Source organism: Delphinapterus leucas, chromosome 10, assembly GCF_059928025.1.
Source record: "Delphinapterus leucas isolate spDelLeu-1000000601 "Yukka" chromosome 10, BTC_Dleu_Yukka2, whole genome shotgun sequence".
NCBI lineage: Eukaryota > Metazoa > Chordata > Mammalia > Artiodactyla > Monodontidae > Delphinapterus > Delphinapterus leucas.
Window position 1 is genome coordinate 93079762 of NC_143138.1, and position 17557 is coordinate 93097318.

A 17557-nucleotide genomic window follows, 5' to 3' on the forward strand; every position below is an offset into this window, starting at 1 on the left:
GTCGAGGGAGGTGACGCCCTCACAGGCAAACTTCTGATAGGGGAGATAAAAACTACGACTCCCATGAGGCTGTGCGGCCCCGGGACCCGACTCCCAGCGCCCTCTGCGAGGTTCAAGAGAGTCTAGGTGGTAGAGGCGTCGTGTCGGCGCAAAACGGCCGCTAAAGCCGTGCAGAACTGGCCCTGCGGGATGGCGGCCTCTGAGGAGGAGCCTGAGGCCTTGATGGAGCAGCTGGACGTCGCGCGCCGCCTGGAAAATTTGCCTGTGAGCGCGTGGCCCCCAGGGACAGAGCCAGAGCCCTTTCAGGTAGGGGGCGGGGCTCGGCCAGCCCAAGAGCTGCGCGCGGCCCCCGAGGGCGTGGCCGGTACCCTTTTCCATGGAGGCGGAGCTAGGCGGTCACGAGCGCTGCGCGCGCAGCCCGGGAATGGGGCTGGCGCCCTTTCAGGTAGATTGCCGGGGAGAGTGGTAGCTGGGTTCAGCTCTCAATTACCCTACGTGGTAGTGCTTCGATTGTTGTCTCCAAGTTTCTAGACCTTTTTTTTAACCCGATCGCACAGCTGTCTGCTAGCGGGAAAAGCTCTTAAATAGTTCACAGATTTCGGTCTTTTCCCATTAACCCTTCGCAATGACCTTTACATGTTCTTTTCTGCCCATAGACTGGCAGTTCCCTGAAGGCAAAACCAGAGGTCTCGTGAGGTCCCTTGGAAAGAGCCGTGAGAACCTGGCTTTTTGTCCTGGTTCTGTCCCCAGAACTCGTTGAGATCCGGGGCAAATCAGTTGCCTCTCTGGTCTCAAATGTTTGTAAGATAAGCCATGGGGCCCGTTAACGGATCTTAGCCTAGTGTCATGATTAAAAACTTAGCTTCTAGAGTCATTTAGTTGAGGTTTCCCTCATGCTGTGAGCACTTTGGCAAATATAAATAGCCTCAGCTAAGCCTTAGAGTCCTCCCGTGTGCGATTAAAATAGTAATACCTCTCTCCGGACTGCTTCGAGAATTCCAAGTAAAATACAGTTCCTGGTTTGCTGACAGAACTCAATAAATGTTAACTACTATTATTACCTCAAAGACCTTTGTGCTCCAACCTTCTCACCCCTTTGACCTTGGCCTGCATGTTGCCTAAGGAACAAGGAATGACAAAAAAAAAAAAAAAAAACAAGGATGTTGGTTGGAGTGGAAAGAGCCCTGGACTTGGAAGTAGGAGAGCTAGGTTCAGGGCTTAGCATCTTAGCCATGTCTCAGAGCCTGAGTTTCTTCATCTGCAAAATGAAAATAATTAAAGTTTTAGTGCCCTTGTCACACCCATTATTGATATCCAACCCTGTCTGTCCTTCCTAGGGTTATTTTGAAAATCAAGTAAGAGGACAGATTCAGCAGTTTTCAAAGAGTAGAGCAGGCTATTAATGTTAGAAATGGTTAGTTTTCCTCAAACTACATTAGGCAGTTTATCATTAATAATACAGGTGGCTAGCGCCATATTGAACACTGATCCCTAAAAGCTTATTGAAGACCAAACATTGCTGAATGCCTGGTCTAAAACACTGACATATGTTGTCTTTCTTCAAAAGATAACTGAGTGCCTATAATGTGCCTGGCACTGTGTTAAGCTAGGCATAGAAGATAAGATGGTGCCAATACAGTTCCTGCCCTTGAGCTTACAAGAGCATATGGAAAGCACTATATGGGGGGCAGAGGAAGCCTTGTGATTGATCCTTATACCTATAGTTGATGGGCATAAATGAAAATCAGGAGACTAAGACTCAATCCCACAATGTTCTAGCTTCCTGGCTGTATGCACAGCTCTCGGTAGACTTAGAGTTACAAATAGAAGACAGGATCCCTTCCTTAAGGAGCTTATAGTCTTACCAAGAAGATAAAACATGCTTGAAACATGTAAATAACAAGCCTAAAAGGGCCTTCAACTAGTTTGCTTCCATATATTCATGGAGCACAATACCAGTCTTACAAAAGGTCAAAACAGCTTGCTTGCCCCAAACCCTGCCTTCACAGGCATGTGCACACATAAGAATTAAGGCATGAAAAACTCAGAATAAAAATAACTTTGTGTCTAGTTTGCCTTTGGGTCCTGTATGAAAAGGCAAAAAGAACATTCAAATGTTCAGATCGGAAACAAGCACATCATAATGCCATCGGGGTCAAAAGACAAGTAGAAAATAAACCGATTGATTTTCTTGAACTAAGAGTTGGATCTAGCCATTTTTCAGGTTTCTGAAACCAGCTTCAAATATCCTTTTTAAGGTCTCAACATGACTGACAAGAATTGTCTGGCTCACAGTCTCCTAATAGCTGCTTGGAGCAAAAACAAACTCATGGGGCTAGAGGCCAAGTACAAAGATTCTTGTAGCTGGTGTTTCAAAACAACCAAAAATGGAATGAAGATTTCCACAGCACTTCCTTAAAATTCAGAATTGAGGCCTAGATTTTAAGCCCAGAATATTGTGCAGTGTCATGTTTCAGTTTCTGGGGTTTTGGTACAGAATGTGACTCAGAAAAGTTAGTCTTCCAATCAAAAATTATTAAGAGCTTCAATTAAGCAATCAAATAATATTTCCTGAGCCCCCTGCTCTGTGCCTAGTACTATGGATAGGAACCCAACCCCTATCACCATTCCATTCCCCAAACCTCCTGACCATGCCTTTCCTTAAGACATTTGGCAGAAAGGTCAGACCTACACACTTAGAGCCCAACGGTCTATGCCACTTAGATCCCAAAGTTCATACTATTAATAAGTGCAGGTCTACTTCAGATAAGGGAGAAATTAATTGTAGCCAAGGAGGTACAATATAATTGCACTTTAACATGCTGTCCTCTGTTTACATTTTGGCTTCTTGGGTGACCATAGTTTATAAAAAAATTCTCAAGTTTTCTGTCACAAAATGTGAAATCTCCATCCCGTTCTTCAAGGATCTGGTTTCTAGTGCATTTTGCACTGATCATTTTGTATTTATTCTCAACTCTTACATGATCAATTTTGCACTTTGATACATACCAGGAAAAAGTAAAGCTTTTGTTATGACTACTGAAAAAATGATAAAAATCCCATTCTTCATGTCCTCCTTTGTATTTTTCTGAGTTGTTCTTTCTAAATCCCAGCATGTGCATACAATACACAATAAGGTAATATTTACTGATGATTGAAAGCAGTCTGTGCTGGGTCAACTCTCAGTTTCCCCCCATCAAGATGGATAAATAATGGAGGTAGGACTATAATCATATGGTTTTCCAAATATAATTTTGGTTTGAGTATGTTTAAACCTGAGAAGTTTAACTCCAAACCTATTTTTTCACCACCCTACTAGATAGCCTGCGTAATTCATATTGAACACTTAATGTGCCAGCCACTAGAGAAAGCTTTTTACGTGGTTTCTCACATTTATTTCCTTCACAGAAACCTGTAAGAGAAATAGAAAGGGAATGTTTAGAGAGCTTAATGTGCCAGAAATATATGATGTTTTAAATATAAAATCTCGAAATAATATCTAGAAGAATTTAAGAAAGTTACTATTTTAAAAGTACAAAGTGGCCCACACAGAGTATAGTGTTATGTTCATTAAATTTCTTGAGAACCTTTCCCCCCTCAGATATAGGTAGTGTCCCTCTTTTATAGTTGCCAATGCATACTTTAGCAAGTCACTTGCTGTAAGGTCACAGTGCTAATAAGATCCTAGTCCTGTATGTGTCTCCTCTAGGACATTCCATGTTCTGCATTAAGACGTTCTCCACTGCTTGCCCAGTGTTCAGGCCACAGTCACAGTTTTCCTGGCTAGTCTCCTTCACGCTTTGCTCCATTCTCACCTCCCAGTTGGAGACCTCATTGCTCATTAGCCGTTTATATCTTTGACTAAATTTTCCAGCCATCTCCTGGAACCATTCTCAGCTTCCACCCTGGGTTTATTAGTCAAGACTCATTTGTTTGCAAGAAACGTAAATACAACACAAACTAACTCAGGCAAAAAAGGGAAGGAATTTCCTCATATAACAGCAAAGTCCGAGACTGTTAACTGTAGGCATCTCTGGATCCAGGAACTCTCAAGGTGTCATCAGATATTTCTCTCTACCACCTCCCTGCTTCGCACCCCTGCTCCCCTTTCCTGTGGTGGGCCACACACTCAGTAGGTCTTATGTGTGTGGTACAACTTGGGAATGCCTGATGGATACTCTGTAGTTTAGCAAACCCAGTGGAAAAAGAATGCCTCTTCCCTAATTTTTTCAGCAGGAGTCCCAGAATTATATTTCATTGACCTGGCTTATGTCCTGTGCCCATCCATGAACCAAAAATACTGTTGAAAAGAGCAAGCGATGTTCTGATTAGCCAGGTTTAGGGCCCACCCAACCTGAAGCCCCATGCAAACCATTAAGACAAGAGTGAGAAGGGTTCCCCTGGGAAGACTCAGGATGCTTTCATCAGAAGAAGAATAGATGTGGCATAGATTTTAAAACATGTCCAGGATTTGATCTCTCCTTGGCGTAGGGTAAGCACAAAAACCCCTCAGGGTAACACCCTTTTTGGATCAGTTTGGTCCTAGGCTTTGTACCAGGGAGTAGGGTACAGACTATGGAAAGAGTGTTACAAATGGGGAGTATTTAAGCTGATGCCAGCTGATTCCTAATTTGTAACACACTTAACATTAGCTTTCTGAAACGCAGAATTTAAGTTTATATAAATATTTGAATAAAATGTCAGATTATTTCTGAAAAAAATAATTAACTTTTCAATATATAGATACCTGAAAAGATAGATGATTACATAATGATATGTTAAATCAGACCACAGTTTTCAAAAGACTATTCTTTAGTATAGCCATTTTTCTAAATCAGGTAAAATATCTTTTTGGAATGGTATTTAACCGACCTTTTTACGAAGGAGAAAGTGGAAACATATAGAGATAAAATGATTTGTGATTATTATTGGTATCAGGGTCAATGATTACATCGATCAAGGGGAAGAAAATATTCTCTTTAAACAGGAAGATTATCCAGAAGTCTCTATTATCCCTTGGACGGTGTTTGCAGCTCATTTGGAATCAGCTACCATTTGTAATCTAAGTCTCTAAAGGATCTGAGATTGTGCAAAAAGTTTAAATTGAAGAATTTTTAAAAATGTATCACCAGATTCTCCAAAATCTTATTTTAAATGTAAAAATAAAAGTAAAAATAAGCAAATAATAGTGTTTTTTCCAGAAAGTATTTATCCATATGCAAATAAGTTCAACAAGGAATAATATGCTCTCCTGGTTAGAAAACTACAGTAAGTCAGAGCTGATTTTAAAAGTTGTTATCTGCATCAAAAAATAAATCAATCAATCACCTTAGAGTTTAGTGATTTCTGTAGTACATTAAAATTTATGCACCTTTAAGAACAAATCAAGTGAAAAGAATTCTTCATGAAAAGTTTAACAAAGTGGTAGTAAAATCTTCATTTTAAAAGCACTTCTTAAAATGTCTCAGTAACCATTTCTAAGTTGACTCTTAAAGTCTGGAAGTAGATTCTGTAAAAGACAGCAGTCATTGAATTTGACTGATGGGGCATCTCTTTCTAAGCCATCCTTCATCCTTTTATGACATCTCTGCTAAGCTAAAGCTGTAAGAACCCACACAAACAGGAGAAGCTATTTCCACTCTCCACCCCCAAATCACTTTTTAAGCAGTATTGGCCTTCTCCCCCTCCCCCACAGGTACGCCCACTCACCACCCTTTCACAGAAGGATGTCAATCCTTCCCCCCTAGCTCAGGGTTTTTTAAAGTATAGGATTTTGCACCTAACTGCGTAGCTCCACCAAGGCCTCCACAGGGAGTATAACTACATGCTGCTCAATACTTTTTCTAAAAGTACTGACACAATGTTAATGGATAATTGACTGAAAGGCTGTTCAAACGTTCCTCTGGATATGCTAAATTCTGTCGACTGGTCTCTTGCAGAACTGCTCTTACTGACTTCATGTGGCAGGATGCCAACAGCCTTTATTGAGGGTCAGAATGAATGAAATGAAAAACAGCCCATGAAACTGCGTCCTGGAAAAGAATGGTTTAGACAGACTCATTTGTCAAATTTCTCTCCCATCTCCATACTAGAAACAGTCAATGCTTCTGAACAGTGAGATTATTCCTCACGGACAGTACAAGCCATACATCTAATCATATTTCCCTCTTTGAAGTGGCTGTTCTTGGGCAGAGCCAAATGTCCAGTCTACTTCTGCTGCACACTTAGTGTGTCTAAGCTCTCTCGACTTATTTTTCCCTTCACCTTACTTTCCTTACCTATTGTTCATTTATCTTCCCTCTTTGTAAGCTTCATTAAATCCTTTCTGGAACAAAACAAGTATAAATAAATGAATTGTTCTATACATGAAGAAATATGCTGGGCTCATGAGAGATACTGTAATCTTCAGGGTTTGAGAATATGCTTCATTCTGCCAGTGAGGAAATAACCAGAGGTCAGGTTTCACAGAGAGACTTTAGACTTAAGACTTCTTCATCATAACATTTTATAAATGTAACATTTTGAAAATACAGGTACGTGTAAAAGACAGAGAAACTTTTTTGTATTCTCCCTTTCGCACTTAATAAGAACAGGATTTCTTTACATGTACATAATATATCTACAATAAATTTCAATATCTATTAATATTATGTGACAAATTTTGGAATTATCTCTGCAAGTTTTTTGCCAAATTTCTGCTTTTAACTTTGTGAAGACTCAAATAGAACTATAAGGTAATAGCATTTTTTAAAAACATGAGAGAATATATAAGAATTTAGATAATCTTCAAATTTAAAAATTCTTCTAAAAAATCAATGGAAGACTGTCTCCCAAAGGCCATTTTTCATTGATTTATCATTTATGACCTTCTTATCCCCAAAAAGGATCTGAGGTAACTCACAATAAAAATACATATATGCATTTGTATTATCAGATAAATGTGAAAGAGATAAAAGCCAAGGAGAAAACACATAACTGCATTCAAAACCTAAATTGGGCACTGATTTTCCTGACACCTAAAGCTAACAGGGAAACAAAATGGATTACAAATTTTTCAATATCTGATAAGAGAAAAATACATAAATTTTTCCACTGCTTAAAAGGAAACCACCAAATTTTAAATCTAAAAATTAACCCTGGTTTTTAAATTGGAGAGAGATGTTTTCAGGCAATATTGTAATATATTGCATTTTGTCTTTTTTGTTTCATTCTGTTTGTTGGAATTAGGAACTGTCTCAGCCAAAAGCTGCTTGAAATACAGATGAGATATATGACCTGCCATGCTGACTTAACAATATTTCTGTTTTTTGCAGTATACTCCTGATCATGTAGCCGGGCCTGGAGGAGACACTGATCCCACTCTAATAACCTTTCCCGGATGCATTTGTCTCAAAACTCCCTGCCTCCCTGGAACTTGCTCCTGTCTCCGTCGTGAGAAGAACTATGATGATAATTTATGCCTCAGACACATAGGATCAGAAGCAAAGTGCGCTGAGCCAGTTTTCGAATGCAATGTCCTCTGTCAGTGCAGCGACCACTGCAGGAACAGAGTGGTCCAGCGGGGTCTGCAGTTCCACCTCCAGGTGTTCAAGACAGATCGCAAAGGCTGGGGACTTCGTACCTTGGACTTTATACCAAAAGGACGGTTTGTCTGTGAATATGCTGGCGAGGTTTTAGGATTCCCAGAAGTACAGAGAAGAATTCAGTTACAAACAATACACGATTCGAATTACATTATAGCCGTCAGGGAGCATGTTTATAATGGGCAGGTAATGGAAACGTTCGTTGATCCTACCTCTATAGGAAATATTGGAAGATTCCTTAACCATTCTTGTGAGCCAAACCTATTGATGATTCCTGTCCGAATCAACTCGATGGTACCAAAGTTGGCACTTTTTGCAGCCAAAGACATTGTGCCAGAAGAAGAACTCTCTTATGACTATTCAGGAAGATTTCTTAATCTACTGGATAGTGAAGACAAAGAAAGGCTGGATAATGGGAAATTAAGGAAACCTTGTTATTGTGGTGCTGAATCATGTGCCGCGTTCCTGCCTTATGACAGCTCACTGTACTGCCCCTTAGAAAAGCCAAACACGAGCGAGGAAGGAAAAGTAGAGCAGAAGCGTGTCTGGCCTCACAGTGGAGGAGAATGAGGAGGAATCGAGCGTGTTTGGCTCAGCCCTTCCTGGGTTCCCCTCTTACAAGCAGCTCACCCTCAGGGTCAGTCTCTGCTCTGTGGTAAGGAGCTTGCCCCTCACTGTAGGGGAGCCCAGTGGTTGTAACTGAGGAATGTGGCAGAGACTACAGATTGTCCAGCAACACTCTCTCTCCCCTTCTATCATAGAATTCTCAGTTTTTAGCTGGGTACATGACTGCCGAGAATGCTCACTTTTCCTAGTGAGATGTGGCTAAGCGACTATGTCATAGCTAGTGGGATATGAGGGAAAACGTTGTGCCCTTAAGTGGAGATATCCTTCCCTTATCCCACTCTTTTTTCTTCTTGGCTGGAATGTATACATGATAACTGGAGCTGGAGCATCCATGCCATACCCCAAAATAACCTTGGAGAAGGAAGCCACGCATAGCAAATCAGCAAAATTGAAAGGAGTCTGGAGGCTGTACACTGTCCAACACTCTACCAGCCCTGATCTGACACCTCTGGACTATTCGGTGAGAAACTGTGTCTTCGTCATTTATGCCACTGTTATTTTGAACTTTCCAGTACTAGCACCAAACCTAATCAGTGATCCAAGGAAACCCTGATGGCTGAATACCTAAGCCTTCCTTTCCAGTCAATTTTATCAGTAATAAGGCTGGTATTTTCATTTCTGTATGACTCCAGCAGTTTATTTCTCATCTGTTTCTAAACATATCAAGGAAGAGGGCATGATTAATTATCACCTGCTAAAACCCTAATGATTATCACCAATAGTGAAAAATATAACCATGAGAATGACTTCCACGTATAACGAAAAGTCATAAAAGGAAACAAATTGTAAAATTTTTGCTATATACCTGCTGTACTTCAAGGATTGTGAAGTTATGCTTCAAAACTTCAAACAGCCTCACTTCATGTATTAACGACATGAAAATAACCCTGTCAACACCACCAAAGGTGATGGGAGTTTTAAAATTCAATTTAAACTTCTGGAGAGGCAAAAATCTGTAATTTCTTTTTCTAGTACATTTAGACCCTACCACCAGGAGACTCTGGGCTTTCAAAGTTATATCATAGGGATCCATGTTATATATAATACTCTACTCCTGTATGATATCATAAGTAGGATAGTTGTACATTTTAAGTGAATGAAATGTATGGTATGTGAATTATATCTCAATAAAACTGTTAAAATAATAACTATGTTAGGGTTTGCGTATTCACATAACATTATCAGGAATGGTTCCATGTGAATAGATGATAGTAGAGTACACATAAAATGCCCCAAACTACAAATGTGCAGTCTAAAACAGAATGAATTTTTCCTCCAAACTCATCATTTCTCCCTGCCAGCCTTCCTCTATAACTGATTTCTCTGAAGCAGTCCTGCTTTTTGTAAGGCAGCTTGTATCTCTCATTTTAAAATGGCCTTTCTCCTCCTCACAAGGGCTTCTAGTAACTGAGCTACTTAAGAGGCAATAAGGAAATGGTCAGAAGGAACATGAGTGGCTCACTGTTTGATGCTCCAGATACCCTTTCCTTCTTCCTTGTGCTCCGTATCTATTGAATATCACCGTCTGTGTATCAGAAATACTCCAGTTAGGACACGAGCAGCATCCTCCATCTTGATGTCTCTTCCAAAGACAGAACTCGCTGAATATAGACCCTTGGAGCTTTTTGTACTCACACACAAGTTTATTCTTTTTTTATTTTTTTGCGGTACGCGGGCCTCTCACTGTTGTGGCCTCTCCCGTTGTGGAGCACAGGCTCCGGACACGCAGGCTCAGCGGCCATGGCTCACGGGCCCAGCCACTCCACGGCATGTGGGATCTTCCCGGACCGGGGCACAAACCCGCGTCCCCTGCATCGGCAGACGGACTCTCAACCACTGCGCCACCAGGGAAGCCCCACAAGTTTATTCTTAAATAGCAATGTCGCCTGGAAATCAGATTCCTAAAGTAAGAGTTGAAGACTCTTCCAAGTCTTTTCTAGGTACTGAGTTAACTGCATTTACTTAATTGCCATGTTCCTAAGAAAGTTGACACTTCTACTTTTGAGAGCAAACATTAAAAGATATACTTCTGCTTGACTATTATCCTAATATAAAAAACATAACTTTTTTACAATTATAAATTAGGATAAAATTGGAATTTTAAAAAGTGTTATGTGTCTTCATGGAATTAAAACATAAAAGTGGCTCTGAAGTCAGTTTCCACTAAATTCACTAAGAATGTGGAAACGTGTACCTTGGAAACTGTTTTGGCCCAAGAATAATAAAGATCATACTTGGAGGACAAAACTTTTCAAATCTTCTTTTTTAAATTAATGTTTTTAAATTTCAAATTAATATTCACAAAATATCAGTGGCTGATAGATTTTGTTCTTGGCTAAATGGAAAATTTTGCCTTAATTGAATGAATATTCAGAGATTATTTTTCTCCCTCCCTGTTTTCAATATTAAGCCCCAATACTGCCTAACTCTGAAGCATAAGGCAGGAGTGGATTAAGTACATCAACGGTAGACTAATTTGCGTAGAACAGAGGATTTTATCTTAAACTCAGGAAGATCTCATTTAAAAAGGGGGAAAAAATCTCCCAAAGTTGTTTTCATTCCCTTGAGTGTTCAAATAATGTTCTCTGTGTAACATATTCCTTATTACATATTCCTCTCCAGTGTGTTAGTGTTCAGCAAGTTACTGAACCTCTGACTCTGAATTCCCTTTTCTGGATACAGCATTTTTGGGAGAATCAAATAAGTTAACACTTGTAAAGCGTTTAAACAATGATGCAGCACTAAGATAGCTATAACCAAAAAGACAACTACAAGTGTTGACAAGGATGTGGAGAAATTAGAATCTTCGTATATTGCTGGTAGAGTTGTAAAATTGCACAACTACTTTGTAAAGCCATTTGGTTAGTTCCTTAAAATGTTACACATAGAGTAACCACCTGTCCCAGTAATTCCATTCCTAGGTAATAGACCCAAGAGAAACGAAAACATGTCCCACCAAAAACTGTATGCAACCTTTATAGTGGCATTATTGGTAATAGCCAAAAAGTAGACACAACCCAAATGTCCATTGACTGATGAATGAATAAACAATATGTGGTATCCATATCACAGAGTATTATTCAACCAGGAAAAGGAGTGAAGTGCTGACACATGCCACAACATAGATAAACCTTGAAAATACTATGTTAAATGAAAGAAGCCAGACACAAACAGCCACAAATTGTATGATCCTATTTATATGAAATGTCCAGAATAAGCAACTATAGACACATAAAGTAGATTAATGGTTGCCAGGGGCTGGTGGAGAGGGAGGTATAGGAAGTGATTGCTAATGGGTTCAGAGTTTCTTTTTAGGGTGAATATACTAAAAACCCCTTTCAAGTGATGACTATCGTGTTATGTGATTTATATCTCCATAAAGCTGCCATAAGAAAATGAAACAAGAAGATACGGGTGCCTGTCACTTGGAAACTGGTAACCTGTAACTCTGAACGTTGCTCTCACAAATAAACACTCTCAGATCCCAAGGAAATTCTTCTCCACTTGCTTTATGTCCTCAAAACAAAACATGACCGCGTCTAAGGTTGTGATTTTTTTGTGGCTATCACCACTATCAGAGATAGACCCTGCTTCACAGGGCAGTGAGATTTTGAACAGTAGGAGTGCTTAATTTGGTAAGAACATGGATGGATTAATTAGTCAGATCCTTCCTCTCAGACAGCATGAATGCAATTCTTAAATAACAAAGTAATGTTTCCTTGTAGTATTGAATATCAACTTTCTTGCGTCTCTTTCTGTTCAAGTTTGTGGTTCCAGAGATTCGTGTGGTTCCTCACGAATCAGCACAGTATTCGTTACAGTTGCACATGGAGACAGAAGTATTTTGCAATATTAAGCAATTCATATTACTTTTACATTTGTAAATGTGTGGGTCTAGAGGTTTGATATTGGTTCTTCACATTACTTAGTTCTTCTCATAACATTTAAGAGAGTTAAAATGACAACATAAGTGATAGCAGTTTATATGATGTAATTAATATATTTTCTGCAATGATAATTCATCAGATATGATATCATTACAATGTTTGGACATGATAAGTAAATTTCATGATTTATTTTCAACTCTGTTTCAGCGGAGTAAAGCTTTCTTAAATTGGCATTAATACGGCTTCCCTGGTGGCGCAGTGGTTGAGAGTCTGCCTGCCGATGCAGGGGACACGGGTTCGTGCCCCGGTCCGGGAGGATCCCACATGCCGCGGAGCGGCTGGGCCCGTGAGCCACGGCCGCTGAGCCTGCGCATCCGGAGCCTGTGCTCTGCAAGGGGAGAGGCCGCAACAGTAAGAGGCCCGCGTACCGCAAAAAACAAAGAGCTACAATAAATCAGAAAAGATGGTCTCATTTGGTATCATTGTTAACAGAACATCAACCATGTGAAAATCTTGTTTATAACAGCACAATTTATGATTTTACTGAAAGGACAATAAGAAGATTTATTTTTTGGCATAAATATGTAAAAAATTATGAATCACATAGCTCATTACTTTATTATTCATCCAAACATTGCCAACTCAGTTGGATGCCCAGGAATGAGCAAGGATAATTAAATTTAGTCACATATGATATTTTGCCGACTTCACTCATATAAAAACCCTAACTTTATACATGTTTTCCATTCTTGTGGTTATGAAGACATTTTTGTCAAACTTGATTTATAACTTTTAAATATTTCTACATATTGCCTGTGGATTTCCCATAAGCTGTCCTGGCCTTGATGCTTATAAAGGGAGGGAAGAAACTAGCTTCCCTGGTAAGGCTGTTAAGGGACTCACATAAAATAATGGATTTATATAGGCTATAAAGTACTATATAAATTTGGTTATCATTACAGGCATATTTCTGGGTTTACACTCTGCTACACAGAACTGAACGCACACGTTATCATATTATCATAGTCAAGATTCATTTAGAGTCCATATAATGGTAAGTCTTTCTTGGTGGTAAATGTTATGGAAGTATTAGAATAAGCTCCCAAAGGAGTTCTGTTAATCAATTAAATAAAAGGATACTTGTCTTTGATCATTTAATTATAGCCAAATTATGAACAGAATCTGAAGAACATCCTTGGAGCTCCCTTTTACTTTATAACTACTTGGGATTTCCCTGGAATGATAAAAAGCCTTGCTAGTTTTGTATATATTGTTACTCGGTTAATGGCCTTAGTTTTTGCCTCACTGCCCAAAACTACAAGTCATCCGTACTTCTACCTCCTCCTCCCCATAACCAATCAGTCACCAAGTCCTATAAATTCCCTGCCCTACACCTCTCAAATCTGTTCCGGTTTGCCCCGTTATTGTTTTATGCCATGCTTCCATCATTTCTTCCCGGCAACAGCCTCTCGGCCTCACCATCCCCACAGTGCATCCTCTGCCTTTAAAGCCTTCAGTGACTTCTCATCACACTCAGGACGGAGCCCAAACTTCTCAAGATGACCAGAAGGCCCCTGCCCCCCTCTCCACCTCATGTCTCACTCATCTTCTCACTCTGAGGTCCACCTTGAAAAGCCACGTGCCCTCTCACCCTCCCCTTCCCAACCACGACATCTCCTATGCTGCTTGTTTACATGGCTACTAGGCAGCTAAAATAACGAGAGCCAGCAATATATCCTATTTTTTTCCCTGTCTCTTCTTCCTTCCTTCCCCCCTTCTCCTATTTCTGTTTGCTGCTAGCTGGCTAGCCAGCACTTCCATCAGCCTGCTGTCTCCTTGTCATTCATCTTCCTTCGGCCACCTGCCCAGCCTTGTCCTCACTGCCAAATCTCCACAGCTGAACTGGGAAAATACAAATTACTTGATCTACCACAATACCATCCCTGCTGTGTACTGCTTTGCTAACTTTGGTTAGTCGTCTGGTCCAGACATACTCAATGCTCCCTGTTTATAAGGACAGCCAGTTACACAGTGCTGATGCCACTGATTCCAACCCCACATGTCCCATGGCCTCTGCTCACCATGTCCCTCTCTGACCAGCCCACCCTCCACCTTCCCTCCATCCCTAGACCACTTCTGTCTTCTTTTTCTAACCTACCACCAGCTCAAAGCATTTGTACATAGTAGGCAGACACAGAAAAGGGCCTCCAAACAAATCTAAGACATAGTTCTCCTAGCCTGTATTTAAATATAATTGAATTCCCTCAATTAGAGTTTCCATTTACCCTCAAGGCAAAGTGGGTTTGTTTTTGTTGTCTATTTTGGAAGTGTCTGCTTGCTTGCCAATCTGTTTCTCCTGCCTTCCCCAACTCTTAAAAGTAAACTCTTTCCCCTTTCCTCTGCAGTAACCAACCTACCTCTTCGCCACACCTCCTCCCCCAATTGTACACTCATTGGAATGCATTCTCCGCTCTTTCAAGGGTGGAAATAAGGACGGTTCAAAGACTAATCCTAGATCTTCCACAAACACCAGACCTCCCACTACCCTAACTTGCCCTGCAGAAATTGCTCCCAAATTTTTGACTAGTTTAAGACCATTTTAGCTACTAAATTGTTGATTTTTTTTGGTCTAATGAGACGATTTACAATAACCTAATATTTACTATCACTACCCTTTCAGAAGGAGAAGGCACAGGGAAGGGGGGCACATAACCCCTTAAAATCTCTCAGCAGTTCTTAAAATGAAATCAGTGTAGCTTTAAAAACAACATGACACCTGGTCCTTATTCTTCTTCACCAAGACCAGTACTTGGGAAGTGGTTCTGGTTGATCCACCCACTCATCTAAACAACTGTTATTTGTTCATTAATTCATTCATTCATTCACAAACATTTATCAAGTATCTAGTATGTGCTGGGTGGTGTGAAGTCAAGTCCCTGAATTCATATTTAATTCAGCAAATGTTTCCAAGCACCTACTATGCTACATTCTGGAGAAATAGAGACCAAAAGCCATCTTCATTCCCAAAGTGTTTAGAGTCCAATAAGGGGGAAAAAATTAGAGTGAGAGGGTCTCAAGGGTCTACACATTATGTCTATACTTCTTAAGTCTTCGAAACACTTTAATTTGGTATGTGTGTACAAATTTGGCATTTGTGTGATTGATTTATGCCTAGCTCCTCTGTTGGACTTGAGGACTGGGACTAGATCTAATTTTGCTCACCAGTTTCTCTCTAGCTACTTAATACTTAGTAGTATTAATACTAGTAGTATTAATACTAGTAATCTCTAGATACTTAACGGGTATCATTGAGTGAATGAACTATATAGTGTGATGAACCTGACATCTTTAGGATGAAGTCCAAATTCTTTATGGGAGCATCTTAATGACTTCCACAGTCTAGCTTTTCAGCAAAACCCCACTGCTCACTTCTCATTCTATGACCTACAGCCCCTCTGGGTAGCTCTCCATTTCCTCATCAGGCCTTGGAGGAAGTTCTGCTCATGCTGCTCTCCTCCTTCAGGACAACTCCCCTCTCCCACCCTTCCACCCCTCCCTTCATTGCTTAGTGACTTCTTTCCCAAGCTTCTTGAAAGTCTCAACTCAAATCCCACTTCCTCTGTGAGGCACGCGTTTGGGTTCCCTGGAGAGCACACTCTGAGAGGAAGGTTGGAGTGCAGGAAGATTAGCAGGGGATGCCGTTGGGATTAGCACCTGTGATCGAATGGAAGGGAAGGAAGCGGGATGGGCAAAGGAGAACTTGGGCTGTAATGAAATCTCAACAAAGACCACAGCCAACCCACAAGGAGCCCTGGGGCTGGGGTGGCCTTTCAGGGCTGCCTCTACTAGCTGTAGTGAGAGGTGGAGCCTTTACAGTCCTGCATCAGCCAGTCACTGGATGCAGACCGCCTGTGGAAAGGGAGCTGATAGCACTCTCAGCGGCCGAGGAATAAATCCTTCAGGGCTTCGGAGGGATGTGCGCAGAGCACACAGTATTCACTACACCAATATTCTCAAATTTCAACACCCATCGAAACCACCCAGAGGGCTTGTTAAAACACATATTGCTTAGCCCTAATCTCAGAGTTTTTTGAGTTAGTAGATCTGGGGTGGTGCCTGAGAATCTGCATTTCTAATAAGTGGCCAGGTGATGCTGATGATACTTTGAGGGATCACAGTGATTACATTGTAACCTCGACATGCTGTAACCACATAAAGCCTTCACCCACGTAATTTCTGACCATTCACATTGCTTTTACCATGTACTGCCTTGTGCTGTGTTACTTCTGTGTGTCATCTTTTTGAGTCTCACCCTTTTAAGAACACCAAGCTCTACAGACCATGTTATGGTTTATGTTTGTTATGGACTGAATGCATCCCTCCCCCCCCTCCCAAATTCATACATCAAAGCCTTAGGTCCTAATGTGATGTTATCTGGAAGTAGAACTCTTTGGGAGGTAATTAAGTTTAGATGAGCTCAAAGGAGTAGGACCCTCATGATGGGATTAGTGCCCTTATAAGAAGAGGAATCTCTCTCTCTCTCTCTTCCCCTCCCCTTCCCCCCTCCCTCGCCCTCGCCCTCTCTCCATCTCTCTGTATCTCTCCCTCTCCACTAACACACACCACAGAAAAGCCATGTGAACACAGGGAGAAGACAACTGTCTATGAAGCCAGGAAGAGAGCCTCACCAGACACTGAACAGCTGGTACCCTAATCTTGGACTTCTCAGCCTCCAGAACTGTGAGAAATAAATGTCTGTTGTTTAAGCCCAGTCTATGGTATTTTGTCAGAGTAGCCCAAGCTAAGATAATATTCTTCCTGAAAGTAAATGGAAAGCCACTGGTAGAGTTTGAGCAGAATGGGTACATGATATTATTTATATTTCAAAAAGAAAAAAAAAAAGGGACTTCCCTGGCAGTCCAGTGGTTAAGACTCCACACTCCCAAAGCAGGGGGCATGGGTTCGATCCCCGGTTGGGGAACTAAGATCCCGCATGCCGCAAGGCATGGCCAAAAAAAAAAAAAAGAGAATTGACTGTAATGGGGACACCCGACTTGGGTTGGAGGACAGAAGGGAGTTGTGAGAGAAGATTCAGGTGGACCAGTTAGGAGATGGTTTGTATTTGTCCAGGAGAGATATGCAGCTTGGATTATTAAAAATGGGGAAAAGTAGATTCAAAGAGGTAGTTAGGAGGCAGTAGCGACAGGACCTGGAGATGGGCTAGATATGGGAGATAAGAGACAGGGAGAGGTCAAGAAAGACAGTGCAGTTTCTGGAGTATACAGCTGGATGTATTGAGGCACCATATCCTAAACACTGTGAGAGAACAGCCTATAGGACACAAGGCTCTCACACACAAAACTTTTACAAGTTTGGGGGGGGAGGGGTTTATTTCCCCAAATTGCACATGCTTTAAAAAAAAAATTCGTGGGACCCCCCCTGGTGGTCCAGTGGTTAAGA

General features: G+C 40.9%; 1 protein-coding gene across 3 annotated transcripts; it reads left to right on the top strand.

The window, feature by feature from the left end:
- Nucleotides 1–110: 110 nt before the first annotated feature.
- LOC111174172 (histone-lysine N-methyltransferase SETMAR) lies at nucleotides 111–12691 on the top strand. Of its 3 annotated transcripts, none has more exons than XM_022572516.3 (2): nucleotides 111–264; nucleotides 7314–12691. In XM_022572516.3, the coding sequence occupies exons 1-2, from the start codon at nucleotides 190–192 to the stop codon at nucleotides 8151–8153; spliced, it is 915 nt and encodes a 304-aa protein (XP_022428224.1). In that variant the 5' UTR covers nucleotides 111–189; the 3' UTR covers nucleotides 8154–12691. The 3 variants fall into 3 exon arrangements, with proteins under 3 accessions (XP_022428224.1, XP_022428223.1, XP_030618205.1); XM_022572515.3 differs by having other exon boundaries at nucleotides 115–306; XM_030762345.2 differs by having other exon boundaries at nucleotides 199–445.
- The last annotated feature ends 4866 nt before the right edge of the window (nucleotides 12692–17557 follow it).